Source organism: Gobius niger, assembly GCF_951799975.1.
Source record: "Gobius niger genome assembly, chromosome: 8".
NCBI classification, from domain to species: domain Eukaryota; kingdom Metazoa; phylum Chordata; class Actinopteri; order Gobiiformes; family Gobiidae; genus Gobius; species Gobius niger.
The window spans coordinates 22,444,205-22,463,675 of record NC_136859.1 but is presented as its reverse complement, the minus strand read 5'-3'; the positions used below and the strand labels follow the sequence as shown (position 1 = coordinate 22,463,675).

The following is a 19,471-nucleotide window of genomic DNA, read 5'->3' as shown; positions in this document are numbered from 1 at the left end:
CCAGTTAAGCAATCAAGAGCTTCAGAAAAAAGGCATTTGAATAGTACTTTTGAGTCCGCGTCCACCTCTGTCTGCCGCCTGAAGGTCTTGCTTGAATGTTGGAGATGCTTTCAGCGAGAGAAGAGGGCCACAGGTCAATGCTCCGCATAAGTATTGATAGAGGAAGCAGCTTTGTGACTTTGACTTCTTTGTGTTAAAGAAACTCAAGTCCAGCAAAGTTGAGACAGAGTGGTTAGGGATGATTCTGCATTATTAATGGGTAATTGAAGTGTCTTGCCCAGGACATAGTGCACACTTTGGGGAATGGAACCACAGCAAATCATTGTCCCTCTGCGACGCATTCATTTGAATAAGGATTTATGGTATGGTGGTATGAGAATAGAAAATCAAATTGTAATTTGGGGTGACAGTGGCTCAGATGGTAGAGCGGGGTGTTTTTGAGCCGCAAGGTTGGTTGTTTTCCGAGTCCAGCCTTTTGCAAAATTGTTGTTTCCTTGGACGAGACACTTCAACCACCTTGCCTTTGTGTGAATACAGGGTTAGGTGGTGGTTCATGCGTAGTGTTTCCCAACACAAACACATGCCGTTCCTCCTACTGCTCCAATTGATCAGCCTGTTCTATGAGTGATTATCAGGAGATTGTTAATTGAAGTGAACTCTCAGAATATTCAGCTAGCTTTATAATATAGAAAGAAAAGTGCTAAACTCAAAATCATGATCTAGGTTATTTTTTGTCTTGTATACCCCATGGGCCACTTATTTTCACCCAGAGTATTCTGAACTTGATGATACTGGCTTATTTAGAAAGTGAAACTAAAACTAATTTCATTCAAAACTAATTTAATTTAAGTAAGGATTAAACAACGAGGTGCCGTGCGTTGTTCCTCCGCAAAGTGCATAAAAACTGTGTAATGCACAGCTCCAATTTGTTTAATCCGCTAATACCATGGTCACACAAACTGAAACTCTTCATTGTGGCCTGTTTGCTTTCTTTGAAGTCCGGGGGAAAGGTTTATGTTTAACTGTTGCCGTTATACAGTTTTAACGCATGCCAATTAGCCAATCAAAATGGAGCATTCCCCCAGACTATGGTATAAAGGTGTGTGGTGGTCAAGAGTAGAATAAAATACCTTCAAACTCATACATTTTGCTGCTAAATGTATATTGGATGGCCTTAAATCACTCTTCTGTCCCACATTCTTTTTTAATATAAAATAATAAAGTACCCTGCCATAGGCTTACGTGAATCGGACACCCTTATGGATTACATGCTGTAACCGTTTCCTGATGCAACTTTCCATTCATCCAGGCTTGGTCCTTGTGATAATCAGTGCCTTTATTATTTATTTTTGATGTTCTGTTACTGAGGAAATAAGGCAATGACTGATAAATGTTTCCCACCTCTGCATTATTAGTAATAGAGATGACTCACTAAATAGAGATCTTGGGTCCATGACAAACTGATTTACGTGGCGGTGCCGTACCCCTTCGGTCAATGACTTGGGCTACAGTAGTATGTGTCGTGATTAGCGCTGTCTGTGGCTGTCTGTCTGACGCCTTTGATTTGTCCAACAGGGCTGCTGTGTGTCAGGCAGGCTCCGCGTCCGCACCGGAGAACATGAGTGAAGGAGCAGATAATTGATAGTGACAAGGCGCTCCAAAGCCTTAATTGCTGCTGGTGAATTAGATTACCTTTTCAAAGTGCCTTCATTAGCGGAGGGAGAGCCATACCACTGGTCCCCCTGATTGGCCTCATATTGTTTTGTGGTGAACCTGCGCTGGCGGGGCACAGAGATGCAAGTAGCGCGTGTTTTGGGGAGGTTGTGTTTGTTTTGGTTGTGCCAGGGCGATTGCGGTTTTCACTGTGTGTCTCTGTGCTGTACCTGGTGTTAAATTAAGTCAAGTTTGCTGATTGAGTAAATTGCCATCGACCACATGGTGGACTGATCCTTCCTATGGGATGCTTTTAAACTGAATTTAAATCCAACATTATGAGTTTTTCCTTGTTGAATCACATGCTAATGCTCCTAAACACTGAGAACTGAATCCAGATTTTAAAACATGAAATCACAATACTAGTCAGAAAGGCTTCCAGCTTGTGTGCTTGACTTAATAGTGACAAGAAGCCTCTTAAAGGTGAAACATCCTCAACTCAATTCACGAGGTCCAGTCGACAATATTTGAACATCTCTACAGCGATGGAACATTTCTTGACAGCTGAGAGCCCATCCAAATTTGTGCAGCCTTATTCTGAACACATTTTTTTGACAAAAACAGGTGGTTAATGAATGCAATGTATTCGGACTCCTTTCTATCAGAAATCTGATGAAATTACTCATTTGCACATGCTTTCTCAGGGTTCTTTTGTTAGACCCAACATGAGGTACATATTTTGAAGATGTTCTGTCCAAGTCCACTATAGCACCGAATGTGTAAGTTTAATTGCGTGAGAATCGCAAGCAACATTTTAGACGCTGATCTAAGCTCTGAGTGCACAAATGAGTGAAATATGCCGTTTGTATTTATTGCATTAGTAAAATCTAGATGTCCTGCATAAACGTGACTAAAATGCGCATTAGTTGAGTAATCCATCATCGAGTAAATGAACCAGTCGAGTGGGTGAAGTCCATATTACCACAAATCTGCGGTGTTACTTTATGATAGCAATGATGCATATATTAATTAAGCTGACCACTCAGCATGGACTCAAGAGTGTGATCCAGCACCATCCCCCTCCATCACCAGGCTGTAAGAGAGGCTTATTTGATCTTATATCCGAGCAAAAAAAAAAATACTGCTTGGGTCTTAGTGGGCACAAAACACAAGAGAATTTCCCATATTTTTAATCCGGCGCACTTTGGTTGATGCCTGATTGGCAATGACAAGAGTAGTTTTTTCTAATGTTGCCATATTAAATGCATGTAATACAGTCACTTTATTATGTGCAAGTTAATGCATTGAGCAGTTTTGAGCTATAAACCATTTAAGTATGGATCTTTATTTTTTTTTACAAGCATTAAGTCTTGTTTTGAGTTCCCAACAGACAACTAGCATAGCTGCGTTCCTATTTACAGACGCTCTAAGAGGTTTAGCATTTTAAAATCTTTGGTCATTTTGTTTGGCCAGAAAATAATGACTGCAATGTTTGCGTAATGAATCGCAAATCAACATTGCTATTCAAGTGGTCGCCAATAGAAATCGTGAGGACTGCAATAATGCTTCGCAAATAAAAAGGTGCTGTCTCCATGGGGACTTACTATGTATAAAACCTGCTAACCCTTTAGATTATTGTGTTAGTTTAGCAGGTCATATTTCAGTCACCCATTGTTAATCACAATTAGACAATGATAACACAATCACTCCTATATCAACTAATCCAGCTACTATTGAGGACAAAGTAATGGGGCCATAAAGTTTTCTGTTTAAAAAATGAGAGAAAGCATAAAGAGTATGGGATTATCTGTCCATGCAGGCGCAAAAAAACTTCCAAACCAAACTACTGGGTCCACTCTTGCCCTGTAGCACCATTTTCTGTACCAATCCTTGCCTCCTTATTTCCATATCTGTCTCCAGTCTCTACCCCCCCTTCCCCACCACCACCACCACAAAAAAAAAAATAGAAGAAGGAAGAAGGGAAAGAAAAAAATCCTCGCCTCATGCTTCATCCCATGTCCCAGCCTGCCTCAGCCCCCCGTAGAGTTAAATGGAGTGTGCCTTCGTCTGGGGGAGTGGTGTGCGCTTGGCTCGGCTCAGCTCTAAACTTACTGTGTGATTATTGTCAGAGCGAGACTTCTCCTCCAGGAGGTCTGACGCTGATGGGACCGTGTCACTGAGTACAGCCTGCCCCGCAGCCAGGGACGCTCGACCAAAAATCTGCAGCTGAAAGAGAGGAGAGGAAGGATTAGGAGCTGCCCTGTATGAAAAGAAATAAGCAACGCTAAAATTGTTTCCAAATGGATGGCATTCGGGCAGCACAACAGTATAATGCAAATTTGAAGCAAGGTTAAAACTATAGCAATATCAGTTGAAACTAGATGTGTTATTCTATCCCAGATACATGACTATTTTCTTCACTTAGTTAGACAAATGCTTTGTAAGTGTTTTGGGAATGATACACGCTTACATGTGTGGGTAGTATAGTGTGTACCAACTTATCTAAACCAGTGGTTCCCAACCTTTTTTTGTCTTGCCTACCCCCTTGAGTCCTCCCCCTAAACTCTAAGGTGCAGCCATTATTGAGACTCAAATGTTTTGGTGTTTAGTCGTGTATTGTGTTAAAAAAATAAAGCAAAAACATTTCAAACATTTTACTGCAAATTATCATTATAAAGTTGTTTTCTTTTAAAATAATATCAGTTTAGCCTTCTTTTTAGATGTGAAATATTTCCCCCTGTAGCCCTTGTACCCCCTGGTAAGTGTTCACGTTCCCCCTGGGGTCCCCGTACCCCTGGTTGGGAAAAACTGATCTAAACAACAGATCCTCATGTCCAAAGCAAGAATGACATTGGTCTTAACCATGTCAAACCTAAAACTGAATTTCCAATGAGTCAAACTGAGGTTCAAACCGGATGTTGTGAGACATCATGTGCTGGGCTTGACTCTTTTCTTTTTCCTTTTGCCCCATCTGAGCATTGTGAACAATACATACATGCACAACACTGAATCCAACTGGCCCAAATGACAAGTGAGAGTAACAGTGCAATTGACACTACTTGGCTAATAGATGTCAAGTCTTGATTGTGTGACGGGCTGAAAGCTCACTGATGGCGGTTTATTTAGTTGCCCTATTAATGCTGCAGTATTTCTATGTCAAATACCAATACATTTGCATTATGTTGTGTCTTTTGTCGGTGTGTAGAACAGGAGAGAACAGCAGAGATAGGTGGAGTGGAGGAAGCAGAAGACAAAAAAGACCTAAATTAGAGTGAGAATTTTCAAGCGCGTGATGTGCTCTGTGATTGTTTTTCCTCCCTCCCTCTCTCTCTCTTTCTCTCTCTCTCTCCCTCGCTCTAAACGGTCGGGATGTGGCCTGTATCTGCCGGCAAGAAGGAACTCAATTTGGGACAATTTACTCGGCAGTCTCAGCCCTGATGCACCTCAGGGACAGAGAATAGAGAGAATGAAAGTGAAAGGAGATAGAATCAGCGGCACACTCGCAGACACACACACACACACACACACTCCAACCCACCTCCGCCGCACTGTGCATCTAACACACAATTGCCGCCGAGTAGATTTCACTTAGTTAGTTCTAACTCTCCCAGGCGGTCAATACGATCGAGTTTATAAGGCTTGGAAATGAAAAGCCCAGGATAAGGTTAGATAAAGTGTGTGCTATTTGATTTTGGTGCGGCTCGTGGTAAAAACAGCAGAAGGTGAATGGCTGTGGGGAATTTGGTGAAATTACGTTGTGTAAGAGGTCATGAAAGCTATCAAGGTTGAATACGGGAGCGTTCGGACCCATCGTGTCCATAGCGATTTGATAAAATGACCTTCTGATTTTTGTATTGAAATAATACTCCAGGCATTAACATTCTCCGATTTGTTGAAAAATAATCCCCTTTCCTGTTGAGACCTATGTTTTGTTTACATGTGTATAGGTTGGCAGTCTGGGGAAGAAGTGTCCCCTAACAAGACAGCAGGGGGCGCCCTCACAGAGCCGCCTAGAGAAGAAGGAGCCTTGCAAAAACAGCAGGGGTAAGTGCACTAATGATAAATTAGCTCGACTCGTTCACATCCAGGGAGGAGATGTTGTGGGTGTGTGAACTGAGTCAAGCTGCAGGTTCCCCAAAGATGCCACCTTATTTTGGCCTTACGAGCGTGTTTGTGTAACTCAGCGGGAAATGGATTTGTAACTACAGCAAATCAGAGTGTTCAGCTCCTTAGACGTGACTGTGTGATACATTTAACACGGCCATGTCAAAGTGAATCACACTCCGCCGATGGTTCTGATTTTACACAGCATGTATATGCAAATGGAGCTTCATTTGGCTGGTGTTGCTGCTTTAATCAGGGTCTAGTGCTGATTAGCGACAAGTGAAAAAAAGAGGAAGAGAGCCGTGTGGTGAGTAATGGCACAAAGTTGTTTACCTTGTCTGTTCCGCCTGATATCACTGGATGCACTCTCTGTCCTCACCTCTAAAAACTCACCGTTGCACTGCCCCGCTCAGTGTGGCCTCAGAGCGGGACTTGCGTTGTCATGGAAACAGTCGCCCTCAGTGACACCCCATGACAGGACAGGGCGAGAGAGGAGGGTCTAGAGACTGGGGAGTTTGGGTCAGGGCTGTGCCCTTGTCCTCTCTACGGGACGCACCAAAGTGTGGGACGTGCGTCCGAGCACTCGTACTGGACACTTAAAGGAGCAGAGGTGGACAGAGTGAGTGCTATTACTGTTCGCAATAATAACACTTCATTAAAGGAAGAAAGTAGTTATTTAAATCATTACTCAAGTCAAGAAACAAACAATTTTCTTCACATCATATTTTTTCAATATCCTAAAAACAAATAACTATAACTTTTACTTTTATGGTCACCGAGACAGACATTAATTAATGAATGCTTTTCACTCGAGCTTCATTTAAATAGTTTGCATTTTATTCACCTGAAGCCAGAGTGGGCGATAAGCCTCAAAATTCACATAACAATTTTGTTTTTAAAGTAGATCATCATTTTGTTTGTATCACTATTCACAAACACTTGTATATTGCATTTAATTGTAAACCAATTAATTGATTAAAAGTGATTTTCTGCTTCTGAAAGTTTACGTTTCATTGTGAATGTGGTTAAATATACCTTTCACTCACTCATGACAAGGTCGACCGTACGAGGTGTGAGTGGGGAAAGTTTTAGCACAAGCTGCATTTAACAGAAAATTCACAAAATCATGATATGATATCAGCAAAATGTTGGATCGTCACAGGGATCAGATCATGATTTGATTTTAACCATCTACTCTCATGGCCTGATTTACTAAACCCAGTGCTAAATTCCACATACTACTTTTAGCACATGTCATTTTATAGCGTGTTGCACATGATATATTTGACCTGCTTTAAGGCACACTGCATAACATTTTTGATTATACTGTTGCCAGCAATACACTGCATGCTCCTAATGACCAGCTAGACAGAAAATGCTGTTTTTCCAGTCTGTAATCAAAGAATGGATTTGGATCAGGATCTAACCTATTTAAATTCCATACTTGACTGCCTGTACTCAACATCTCCATAGAGACGAGTTAGAGACGTCCTCGCTCCCATTAAAGTTACTGTAAAGTCCGGTCGGAGGAGAGACTTTCTCCCTGCAAACAACCAAAATATCTTTAATATGATAAATGTTGTATTTTATTGTATTTATCGGGTGGATTTAACCAGGAAAGTCCCACTGAGATTCCGAATATTTTTAGGGGAGTCCTGGCCCCAGAGGGTATGCTATTGCACATAATTTTTTGGTAGGGGAATCATACAAAGTCCACACTTCGGGGATCGAACCCAGGATCTTCTTGCTGCTAGGCATGAGTGCTAACCACTGCGCCACTGTGAATCCAATATCAGTAGAAACTGTTATTATTGCCGTAAATCTGATGTATTGTAGTGATTGTGAGAGATAAAATCTCTGCCGACTGCACCACTTTAGCACGCTCTGTCTATGTTGCACATGTGCAGACACGTAGTAAACCAGGCTCTAGTCCGAACAACAATGAGCTGTAACTGCCACAGGAGACTGTAGACTGTCGATAACGGAGATTGACCCTAGATTTAATCACAATTCAATTAAAAAATGATTAATTACGCAGCCCTGAACCGAGCTTGTACTGAATAAATATGAATCAGTGTTGGGGTATTCACACAGGCAAAAACATGACGAGCTAAGCACATTTTCCAAATCCTTCACTTTTTGAAAATGTAAAGTTTTTGCACCAATGTAACAACAATATGAAGTGCTGTAAATACCAGAGAGCTGTGAATTACCTCATCAATAAAGTTTACTTGAATTGGTTGTAAATATTTCGGTCATAAAATTACGATTGCAAACGTTTTAAAAAGCTTGAAGACGTAAACGTAACAGAGTGAAAGTCGTTGCTAACCGCCTCTGCCCAGTTGTCTGTAAATGAGAGAAACGGAAGCTGGAGCAGTGGAAGATCTGAAAGTTTGTGATTAAGAGTTATCATCTGAATCAGTGTGCGTGTGATTAATTGAAGTAATTTATGAGCAATCTCCAGTGATTCCATGTATGCTCCATGATTTCATTAAAGTGTAACTTTAATTACTTTTCTTCTGCCGTAACTTTATGGGAAAATAAATTTGCCAACCCAAAATGGCTCACGTTTCATAATGAGTCTTAAATTTAATGGATTGAACAAATAATGTTTTGGGATAATGAACAGTTGCATTCAGGCGCCGCTTTCTCTCTCTCAGACTTAAACCAGTCGTAGTAATAGAATCCCGTTAACTGCTTGCATTTGTCACCGATAAAAAGATGTTTAATTTACGGAAAGTATATTTACTATGGGCTGTATGTTGCCAAACACAATTACAGAGTGTCAGCTCCACACAAACTGGCCTGCTGCCAAAGCTGTACTCTCTCCTCCCACCTCTGACCAGGCCTGTGTCTATAGAAACCTGTTCACTGCCCCCCTTTGCTTTTCATGCAGGTGGGTTACAGTCCAGAGCTCATTAATTGAAGCAACATGCAAGCTTTACTTAGCTGGGAGCTTTTTGTTTACACATACATATTCATCTCGCACAGGAGCAGCACAACATCAAATACATGCTTTAGATTGGACACCACCACAATGCTATAGACCTTATAGGCTTTATTTATTCATTTATCTGGAAGAGAGTGAGAATTGCACATATGCAGGAATAACATTGTGCCACACTTACCTTCTAAACCAAATCAAAAATCGCTCGGGGCTCGGCAAATGTAGTGAAGAAGATGTGGGGCAAATTAAGTTACAGCAAAATGCAAAACAGCTAAAGCACAAGTGGGAATTTACTAATGTAACACTGTGTGTGTTGACTTCAGCTTTGGTTTCTTCCGTTCTGTAAGCTTTAAGCACCATGGACAGTTCCTTGTGCTGCTACTACACAGTTCACTTGCTTAAATCTTTGTAAATAGTGTCTCGCCAGTGACTGCGTACGTTGGTGTGAATGGGTGAGTGGTTCCTTGATGTAAAGAGCTTTGGGTAAAAGCTCTATATAACTTCAGACCATTTACCATAATATCCATTATAGCTGCGATAATATTATCAATGGAAAGAAAGAAAATTCATTGGTTGGTAGTGGAGGACGTGCAGGGCTCCGTTGGATTTGTTTGGTAAGGGGTCCTCTGTCCCATCAAGCTTGAGAGCGCCTGCATTGGATGTTTTGTGGATGAAGTCAGATTGAATCAGATTGAGTTTGTTTTAGCAGAGGAATGATAGTCGCAAAAAGGATGCTATGGTTTGAGCCTTTAGAAAAAAGGCTTGGAGCAATGGATCTTAAAGGGGCGAGATGCAAGTTGGCCATTTTATGCTCACTACTGCCACCTCAGGTCATACGTGTAACTGCATCTTCTATATTCAGCCTGTGCATGACGGCGCTTCAGTCCCGAATTAACACCTTTTTGAGTGACAGTGCAGGATTTTAGAGGCAGTTGTGGTGAAAAGGTCTGGGCTCATTCTACACCTTAGAACATTGTTGGAACATGTAGGGGGAGGAAAATACTTCATTTTAACATTTTTAAACTCTGTATAGTCCCTTTAAACTCAAAACATGGGCTCAATCAGATAAATATATATCAGGGCTCAACCCCATCTAAAACACGACTAAACTTTTACTATACAATGACTAACCCAATAGTGGTCAAAACCTACCATATTTCCCGGACTATCGGTTGCCCTTTTTTCCATAGTTTGGCTGGGGGTGCGACTTATACTCAGGTGCAACTTATATATCAAAATATATAATTTCACATGTTTGTTATTTTCATACTGACTCTAGGCTTGTGTAGCAGTGTCTGCTACTCCTGTACCACGGAAGATTTAAAAAACAGCATTCGAGCAGTAGAAAAAAGTGTGAAGTGACTAAGAAACTGAAGGGGCTGGCAAAAAGCGGAGGTTACTGTTACTGCAATGAAGAAAACAAAAAAAAAGCTAATCACAGGCTAAAAGCTAGATGGCCCCCGCTAGAGGAACGAGTTTGCAAATGGCTGCTTGAACAACGTGCATGCACAGGTAGTTGCCAAGGCTGGTGTGACTTATACTCCGGTGCAACTTATAGTCTGCAGAATACGGTGTATTAAATAGTCTCTAAATTAAACAAAGAATTGCAGAGGATTCTGAGTACCATGAAGCAGCCCATGCACCACAGCTAGAGAAGTTGGTAATAAAATAAAACATGGATTTTGTTGCTCGGAAAGGATGCAGAAGGCTAACCTAAATGAAAATAAAGGATCCCCAATTATGTAATAATTATAACAGATTATGATTAGGGCCCCACAGTATATTAGCAAATTATTGTTACATTTACAGATTTGTTTACTATAACACCCTAAAACAAAAACACAAACTTAAATGTGATAAAGTTCAGTTTTGGCCCTAGTTTAGTCATTTATTCTCGTTTTGAAGCAATTTTGATGTCCGTTCAGTGGAATGGAATGTACAGTGTGGAAATGGTCAGAAAAATATCAAATTAAGTATTTTTTGTAAAGCCCAGTATCACAACACATGTCCAGCCTCCACTATATTTAAGATAGCTATTGAAAAGCACCATTTTCTCTCATACGATAATGCCCTAATCTCCAATAATGTAAAAAACGTAATCGATCCTGATGCCGTCTTTTAATTAGCCATATATCGTAGGAATTCCAGTTATAGATTTGCGGTAAACGCCGTGTAAATCACTTCACGGGGCATAGAGAGTGTGCTAACGCCAATGCCCCTTGAATGAGTGGTTCCAGCAGCTGCTCTTGCTCATATAAAATGCTGGCTTGATTACAGCAGTCCACGGGAGAGCTGCTCTGAGCCTGCTCTATAAGCCTATCATTTACACTGAGAGAATGTAAGTCCTGGTGGTCTCTCTGCGGAGGCTTTGGCACCATGTAATCCAGCCCATGCAGCCCCTTCGTCAGCCCGCGCCACAATCAGCTGTTGTAGTATTAATCACACGGCTAATGACATAATTAACCAGGCTGCGCTAAAACAGAAACATAAAGAAAGGGAAAGCTCTAAGGCAAACACGTAATGGATACATCGGGAACAGAAACACGTGTGATTAAGTACACAAATAACGGGGATTCATGTTGGGACTGCGCTGTGTCGGGATAATAAAAATGCCTTCGGATGCCGAGATACAGAACTGTGAAGAAGAAGTTTTGGGACAAGCGACAAATTCAGCTAACTAATAGGTGCATTGTTAGCAATGTAGATTTCAGTCCAATGCGTAACATTGTCGTGAATTTAACGTCCCCCAGTTTGTTTGTTTGATAATGCCAAACCAGTGATGCGTTTGCATACGGCTTTACCTCAAAACATACAGAGTTTATAATTGCTTGCTGTTCTCTCTGGTCCCCTGTTGTTTCTCTTTGTTTACTGAAGGCACCACCTGTGACTGCCGTTCCTTCTAACTGTCCTAACTGCGGTAGCTCTCGCGGCTCTCTCTCTCACACGTCTCTGATTGAACTCTATAGTGACCTTTTACCAAATGTCTCAGTTACTAACCCCCTGCCAGCCGCCTGACATACACACAGGCGCTGTAGCTGTACGGCACACACGTAGCATTGTTCACGCCGTGGCCCATTCTTTAAATCGTTACAGTGAGTGCCTCTCTGTATCAATTATTTATTTTTGTATGTTTTGTTTGTACAGTAATGCCATTCAAGCGGGTGCTACAAAAGCTCAGAGTGAAATTATTTTTTGAATAGTGTGTTTTCTCAACGCCTCTTTTTGTCATCCATGTCAATCAAAGTTCTCAAATGTGATGCTTTGAAAAAAACTATATTGAGGCGGTTGTACCAGAACATACGCACAGAGACGGTATAAAATACTTTAGGCAGTATTTTTTGTTGGCATTTGTACCTTTGTGGTGTGTTACCATCTAACCTTGATGCCGTGATAGTGATTGTTTGCATATATAGCAGGAGCTGTTCCTGGGGTCAGATTAACAAACCAGGTGGCATCGGTAAAGCTTTACTAAGCTAGTTTTACATGCTTAGTGCCATCTTGATCCTACAGATGCTCTTTTCTTCTTTCCTTTCTCTTCCTCCCTCTATCTGTGTATATCTCTGCACCACCCACTCTCTGAATCCACATGGGATCGAAAAAACATTAGAATTTCCCTCATCGCTTCCTCACCGCTGAGACGTTTGTGTGCTTTTTTCCAGCAGTATTTTTCTGCTTTTTTTAAAGACTCAAGTCACATCCGCAATCCCGCGGCCCTATAAGGAGCTTTCACGCTTTTTGGTTTGCTTTAGATGTTTAATACCCCCTCTCTTTTGTGTCAGGGAGCCGGAGAGGCGTTAAGAAGCGCTGATAAACCCCACTTAGATCCCTTCCTGGCCCGTCACCCCGGCCTGCCGGGCCGCTTTAGCTGGGAACTGATCTGTGACGGCCTGCCACTCAAACTGAGCACTTGTGAAGGCTGACACAATGGAGTGAGCAGCACAGAGGCCCGGGGCTGGGCAGGAGGGGCAGCAGGGGCGGGGGGCAGCGGCGAGAGGAGAGAGAGGTGCCCTGAGAGAAGGATAGAGGAGGGGCCACAGAGTATCTCTGTTATCTCTCCATTTTAGATTTATGCAATTCCCTCCCTACATAAGTCTTACCACTGTATAGCTTTATTTATTTATATGAAAAGGACTGTTCTTTTACTGTTTGCACAGCCATTTTTCCCAATGTTTCTGTGGGCTGGGCCATCTGAATGCCCTAGATGTGAGACTGAAGAGGCAGTGGCTGAGAGCTTCGCATCAGATACGGGACAGGGTCTGCGTGGCGGGGTCCTTCATGCAGTGCCACAATAGGTCCTTCCAGGGCGAAGGCGACAGAGCATCAGGGAGCCCACAGCTGTGATTGACAGCCAATGGCAGGATGTGTGCGGGAGGAGGGGGCACATGACCACAGCCACTGCCATCACTTTCCCAGGGGGCCGTGGGTGGGTAGCGAAGCCCAAAATGTCAGCGCTGATATCTGAGCAGCTCGCCTCGTATCAGACTGCTGCAGCTGCCTGCCATCCAGCCCATCCACTCATTCATATAGAGACAGAGCATTGTGCACACAGGAGCTGGGGGCTACGCACCAGCGCACCTAAGACCCACACTTTTCATTCTGTGATTTCTCACCTGCACATTGTTCACCTCTCTGCTATAGAGCTTTAAATATACACACTATTACCCAATCTCTTTGCCTTTGATCTTCTTTAACCTTGTATTCTGTGCATTTCTTATTCATCAGATTTGATATTGTAATGCAAATGTGTGAGTTTCTTCAAAATGTTACACTTATGTTTTGATCTTACTCTACAGCATGAAACAACTCTCTTTTGGTCGACTTTGTAATTGTGTGATCATACTTTAATGGTTACACTGGCTCTTGACTTCAGCTAGTGATACAAATGTATAGAAAAACATTCATATTTGTATCTTTACTATAGTGACATTTAGAAACATCATGCAATATTGGTTTATCACGTTGCCACTGCTAACATTTTTACACGACATGAGCATCGACTTTGTTTAAGCGTTTGTTAAATTCACATTTGAGCACCTAAAAGACGTGATATTATCTTGTGTTCTTTCTTTATCCCATTGGTATCAGATGGTGTGTAGATGTGTGTGTGGAGCTTCCTCATGTCAGCTCAGGATGATGAATGCGCTGACAGTGGAGGGGTCAGTGTCACAGACAGTACGGTCAATTGCCCCTCGTCCCCTGAGTCTAACCTTGAGCAACACTCTCTAAAGAGTCCCAATGCCATTATAGGCCACGCTCACACACACGCTCCCCTGTGAGTGTGCCATTAGTGGCTGGCAGGCCCGGCTTTGACAGAGAGCGATTAGCTCCCTATCATGTGTATTGATCACTGTGTTGGCTCCTGCTCCAGAGGAGGGGCTGCAGGGCTTTTACAAGGTACTTGAGGTTTACACACACACACACAATTGGGACAGTGCAGCTGTGGAGCAATGGAGGCACAAACTATTTTACTTTAATAACAATCTTCACAATAGTTGGACATTGAGATCGCTTTATTAAATTAGCAATTTTTGGTTTTAACAAAATTTAACATACTTTTGGATGTGTACTATTTGTGACGGCATTTACAGGTTATGAACTCCCATCACTTTTACCAACAAAAAGTTTTAACTGTGTGTCAACTGACTGTATTGCCTTTTCTAAATATAATTTTGCTCATTGTTTCCTATCAATTAGACCCATACAGATGACACTAGCATAATACGGTCTTTAATCTGACAGATCCTGAAATTGTGTAACATTTTTTGTAATCTTGATTCTCCCCAATACTTTTAGCGTTCACACATATTTACATAGATTTAGACAACAATTTGACTAGTTAACAAGACATAGTTATCACATGTCAGTGATCATGATGCAGTATTACCCAGAGTTTTGAAATATATTGCCTCATTTTCATATTCTGTACCATAGAAAAAAAACGTCACAAATCAATTAATTAAGGCAGGTGCGTAGGAGATGAGGGAAGATCCTTGCGTTCATGAATAAAAATAATAATAGTTCCCGACTGCCAACCTTGCAAAAACTGAGACCTTCATCAGGCAAATTGCTGAAGAGCTCCAGGTGACCAGCCTTAAGTAGGGTGTGACGGGCACCCAAAGGTGACCACTTTGTCCATATTGTGACAATATTGCCTATTTATTGTGTGTAAATAGGTTGGCCATTTTTAGCACACTGTCCTTTTAAGACAGTCACCCTTGGGTGCCAGCCACACCCTACTTAAGGCTGTTCACCTGAAGCCCTTCAGCAATTTGCCCGATGAAGGTCTCGGGAAGCGTTGATTTTTATCCAAATAAACTATTCTTGCAAGGTTGGCCGTGTGCGGGAATTATTATTATTCATATTCTATACCATACAATTTTTATCATCAGTTTTCTCAAACCAATTGCTTAAACCAGCTCTAGATAATGGAATTTAATTAACGAACATAAGCATCCATTCAGCACAAGTCTCTGGTCTCAACTCTCTTTATTTTGCACCTCTTTCACTGATTTAAGTGAGGGCGGACAATAGTGGCGGTGATTGTGTGTGTGTGTGTCTGATGTGTTGTTTGATTCGGCTGGCCCACCTTTACAAGGATCAGCCTCTTATCAGATCAAAGTGGCCCATGAAAGAAGTGGTGTGTGTGTTTTAGCAGTGGTCCCTTGTGTGAGTGGATGGGGCTGAAGTAAAGGGGTTTGGTGCTTTTAGCCTGAGACCACGGGACAGTGAAGAGGAGACTTTGAACTAATCAAGAGCGAACTTTACTCAGCTGTTTACAATGCGAGGACTTTAGATGGCCAGAGAAGAAGCAAGAAGCTATGTAACTCTCATAGTTCTTTTACAACCATTTTATTTAATTCTTAATCATTTTTTATGTTGTTTGAATAAATGGCATTATTTAGAAATACTTTATTTATTGATGATGAAAGTTGCAATAAATTTGAGTATGGAAAAATATCTGAATGTCTGTTTTCCAGTGTCATGGTCAACATTTCAGATTATTGATATTTAACAAGCATGTAGGATACAAGCTGTTGCTAAAGGCCCTGTATCATTTTTTTTCTGGCATGGAATGAAATTTGTTTGTCCTCAATTGTAAACACATTATGGAAAGTTACCACCAGAGGGTGCTGGTAGTCTCTTAGAAGATTTACCAAAACAGGAGAAGTAGCGCAATGGCTCAAAACAAATATAGCAGAACCTATGATGTTTTTTGCACCACAATTACTGTCTAAATATCCAAGATAATGAGGTGAAAGTAGTGATGTTTGTTTGAGATTGTTCAAATCACTTTTCAATTGTTTGTCCGTTTGTTCCTGCTTCACCTGTTGAGCTGCGTGCAGTAGTGTCCCCAGTGGTTAGAACATGCACAGCTCTGTTGCTATGAGTCCCACACGCTCTGGATAAACGGACGGAGCGTCTGATAGAACAGGCGGACAGAGGATGGACAGGAGGCTCCATGTGAATGCGTTTCGAACATATATAGTGTACAGGCTGCTGTGTGAAGGGAAGCTTACAGGAGTTAGAGCTACTCTTTTGCCTACTGTTCCACCACTAATCAACAAATGCAGAATTATAGATATATACCCCCTCCTGGAACTGCCACCTTAATGTGGTGGAGGGGTTTGAGCATCCGAATGATCCTGGAAGCTCTATTGTCGGGGGCTTGGTGCCCCTGGTAGGGTCTCCCATGGCAAACAGGTCCTAGGTGACGGGTCAGACAAAGAGCGGTTCAGAAGCCCCTTATGAGAGACCAACAGGCCCAGATAGAATCGTGAGGCCGTCCTTCTGTGGACCCACCACCTGCAGGAGAAGCCATAGGGAGCTGGTGCAATGTGATTTGGGCTGCTCCAACAGCTGAGCCCACGACCCGGAAACGGAAAAGTGGAAGAAAATGGATGGATGGATGGATAGATGTATACAGTGGAAGGAAAATGTGAGTACACCCTTTGGAATTTCTTAAATTTCTGCCCAAATTGGTCATAAAATGTGGTCTGATCTTTATTGTAATCACAAGAATGCTGTGGCATGACCTCAAGAAAGCTATTCACACCAGACTTCCCAGGAATCTCACTGAACTGCAACAGTTTTGTTAAGAGGAATGGTCCAAGATTCATCCTGATTGTAGTGCACGTCTAATCTTCTACAGGAAAATGTCTGGTTGAAGTTATTGCTGCCAAAGGAGGGTAAGCCAGCTATTGAATCCAAGGGTGTACTCCCTTATTCCTCCCTGTCCTATGAATGTTTACATGTCATGGCCAATAAAATTATGTTGACATGTAATTGTTTGGGTGGTATTAGTTTAAGTGGACACTGTTTATTCATTCTTGTGATTTAAATACAGATCAGACCACATTTATGACCAATTTAGGCAGAAATGTAAGAAATTCCACTTTCACTTTTTCCTCCCACTGTATTCCCAAAGATAAGGATACAGAACAATGGAGAGGAACAAAGTGGTCCAGCAGCCCAGTTTTTAACAGAGAATGCTCACCTTGAGGCTAACCATCAAGATGAGCATCAAGGTATATGCTACATGCTATTGACGACCTTTGAGTGCTCCTGATTAATTATGGGTCAATTACATTTGAAATTACCCAATTTTAACGTTAATTTACTGGCTAAATATGCTTAAAAAGAGTGAAATTATGGTGACTCCCGTAAGGTGCTACTTTTCCCCCACAGCAGACCACGCTGCCTGGTAAGATGTGTTGCCGCTGTATCTATAAATGAGCCTAAACAGTTAAAACTTTGCTACCTTTCATTGTCACGACAGCAACAACAATTGTAGTTGGTTTCATTTCATCTTAAAGTAAAGCAAATTGAGACTGTGGGCGCTACTTTCACCATCAAGGTGAACACCACCAGATATAGATTTAGAAATTGTTTCTCAATTGTATACAACTTATCAGTCTTTCCATATATGGCTGCATGTGATTTATTATAATATATTACCATACAGGATCTGAGTGCATTAGTTTACATCCGGCTGCTAATTTTAAAATGTCTGTTGAACACATAGTAGACACGGACCTCATTAGACAGTATTAGCTTAATGTGACAGTAATTACTTGGTTCAGAGCGAGTATCGAACCACGGAGCTGTGCGTATGTTCAGGATGAATACGCATACCATTACACCGCTGTGGAAAGCTTTATTACACTCCCAGCCAACAGCTTTCTATTAGCACTGGGTGTGATTTTAGCGCCATAAATATCTATAAAACAAAGTGATTCATAGTAATGCACGTCGCAGGGGTAGAGAAAAGGGAATGGCAGCGATACGGCGCATCATTTCCGAGGTGAAAAATGTGTAAGGAGCAGGAGTAACATGTAATATATCCCCGAGAAAAGGTGGAGGCCTTGATGAGCCGATAGCACAGCGGCAGACAGCGAGCCAAGCAGTGCCGCGGTAATGAGATGCTAATGGTATGCTAATCTGCCGCCAGTATTCACACTCAGAGCAGAGGAGGGGTGACTTGGAGGGCTCATGGTATTGGCTGGAGACCGAGGACTTCCTGGTGTCAAAGTTCACAGTATGGAGACTCTTTCAGTGAAGATGTTTTGAAGGAATTGTGGAGATAACGATACAATAAAGCTAATACAGTAGTAGTTACCAAACATGCCAATGTGGTAATACAGGGGTCTATGTTTTGTTGGAATAGCAATGTTTTGTCATGCAAGTAGCTTAATATCATAGACTGTAGTAGGAGCAGTGTTGTTTATTTCTCGTTCTGATCCTTTCCGTATTGTTGTTGTCAATGCGGTCTGCTTGTGTGGCCGGTTGTAACAGGAAACTTACGACGGGAAAAGTCAAATACACATGATGACCGTGAAACCATTTGCCTTTCTTATCTTGACACATCAATTCACAGGTAAGCTTTTTTACGCTACAGTACTGAAGCAGAAAAGTGATCAGTCCCTCACCTCCAATGACTCTGGCCTGGCTCGCTGCAGTGAGTAGAGGCTGGTGTAAAATTGTGCGGGCTTTCTGCGTTTGGGCTTATCACGAGTCTTCTTCCTCTTCCCAGCTCGTCTCCACAGTGAAGGATGTTCCTCTGACAGGCGTAAGTCAGCAGTCTTTGAAGGGGAAAGACAAAGGGAGAGAGGGAGATTATGGAGCAGGACAGGAATAACAGAGAGGCACAAAGTAAAGAGGGCGTCTGTGTTGAACTGAGACAGATGTCGAGGACTGATGAGGCTCTGAGCTGCGCTCAATCGGTAGTACAGGGAAATACAAGCTGGGAGCCTCTCAAGGCCTTCTACCTTGAAGCCTACGAGACAATTTTCAATGATTAGATTCCAACTTTTTTTTTTTAGGACGAAGGAAGAGTCTCACTTAGATTCCAGATTCTAATTTTCAGTCATGGCCCCAGAGGAAAACCTGATGTACATGTTTTTAGCCGTTGTGAAACCTGGAACACCCAGAGGAAACTTACGCAGGCATGGGGAGAGCATGCAAACTGCACACACAGAAAGGCCCCTCCTGGCTCGGGAATCAACTTCTTGCTGTGAGACGAGAACTAACTACTGCTCCACCATGCCGACCAATTATGTCCTCATCAAAAGCATATCTGTGCTGGAGTCTGGGTTCATTCGCACTTGTTTCTGCACATTTAGTCCATCTCCCTGTTAAGCATTTTGTGTACAGAGTAACACGTCGTTTCTGCGGCAACCCTTTTCATGTTCATATAAGGACACGAGCATTGAAACAAGCAGCAACCAAACAAACTGGCAAATGAAGTGATCAGTGATGAAAATGTAGACA

The 19,471-nt window shown here is 42.0% G+C and overlaps 1 protein-coding gene across 5 annotated transcripts in view; it reads left to right on the top strand.

Annotated features, from left to right (window-relative positions):
• The window catches only part of LOC306966923 (uncharacterized protein), a 153,329-nt gene that overhangs the window by 14,003 nt on the left and 119,855 nt on the right, over positions 1-19,471 (top strand). For all 5 annotated transcript variants that reach the window (XR_013793135.1, XR_013793136.1, XR_013793137.1 and 2 more), the window contains exon 3: positions 5,601-5,697. Coding sequence is in view for 1 of the 5 variants with exons in the window: in XM_079561777.1 (XP_079417903.1) it covers positions 5,601-5,697 (97 nt within the window). In the remaining 4 variants the exon portion in view is untranslated. The remainder of the gene's footprint in view (positions 1-5,600; positions 5,698-19,471) is intronic.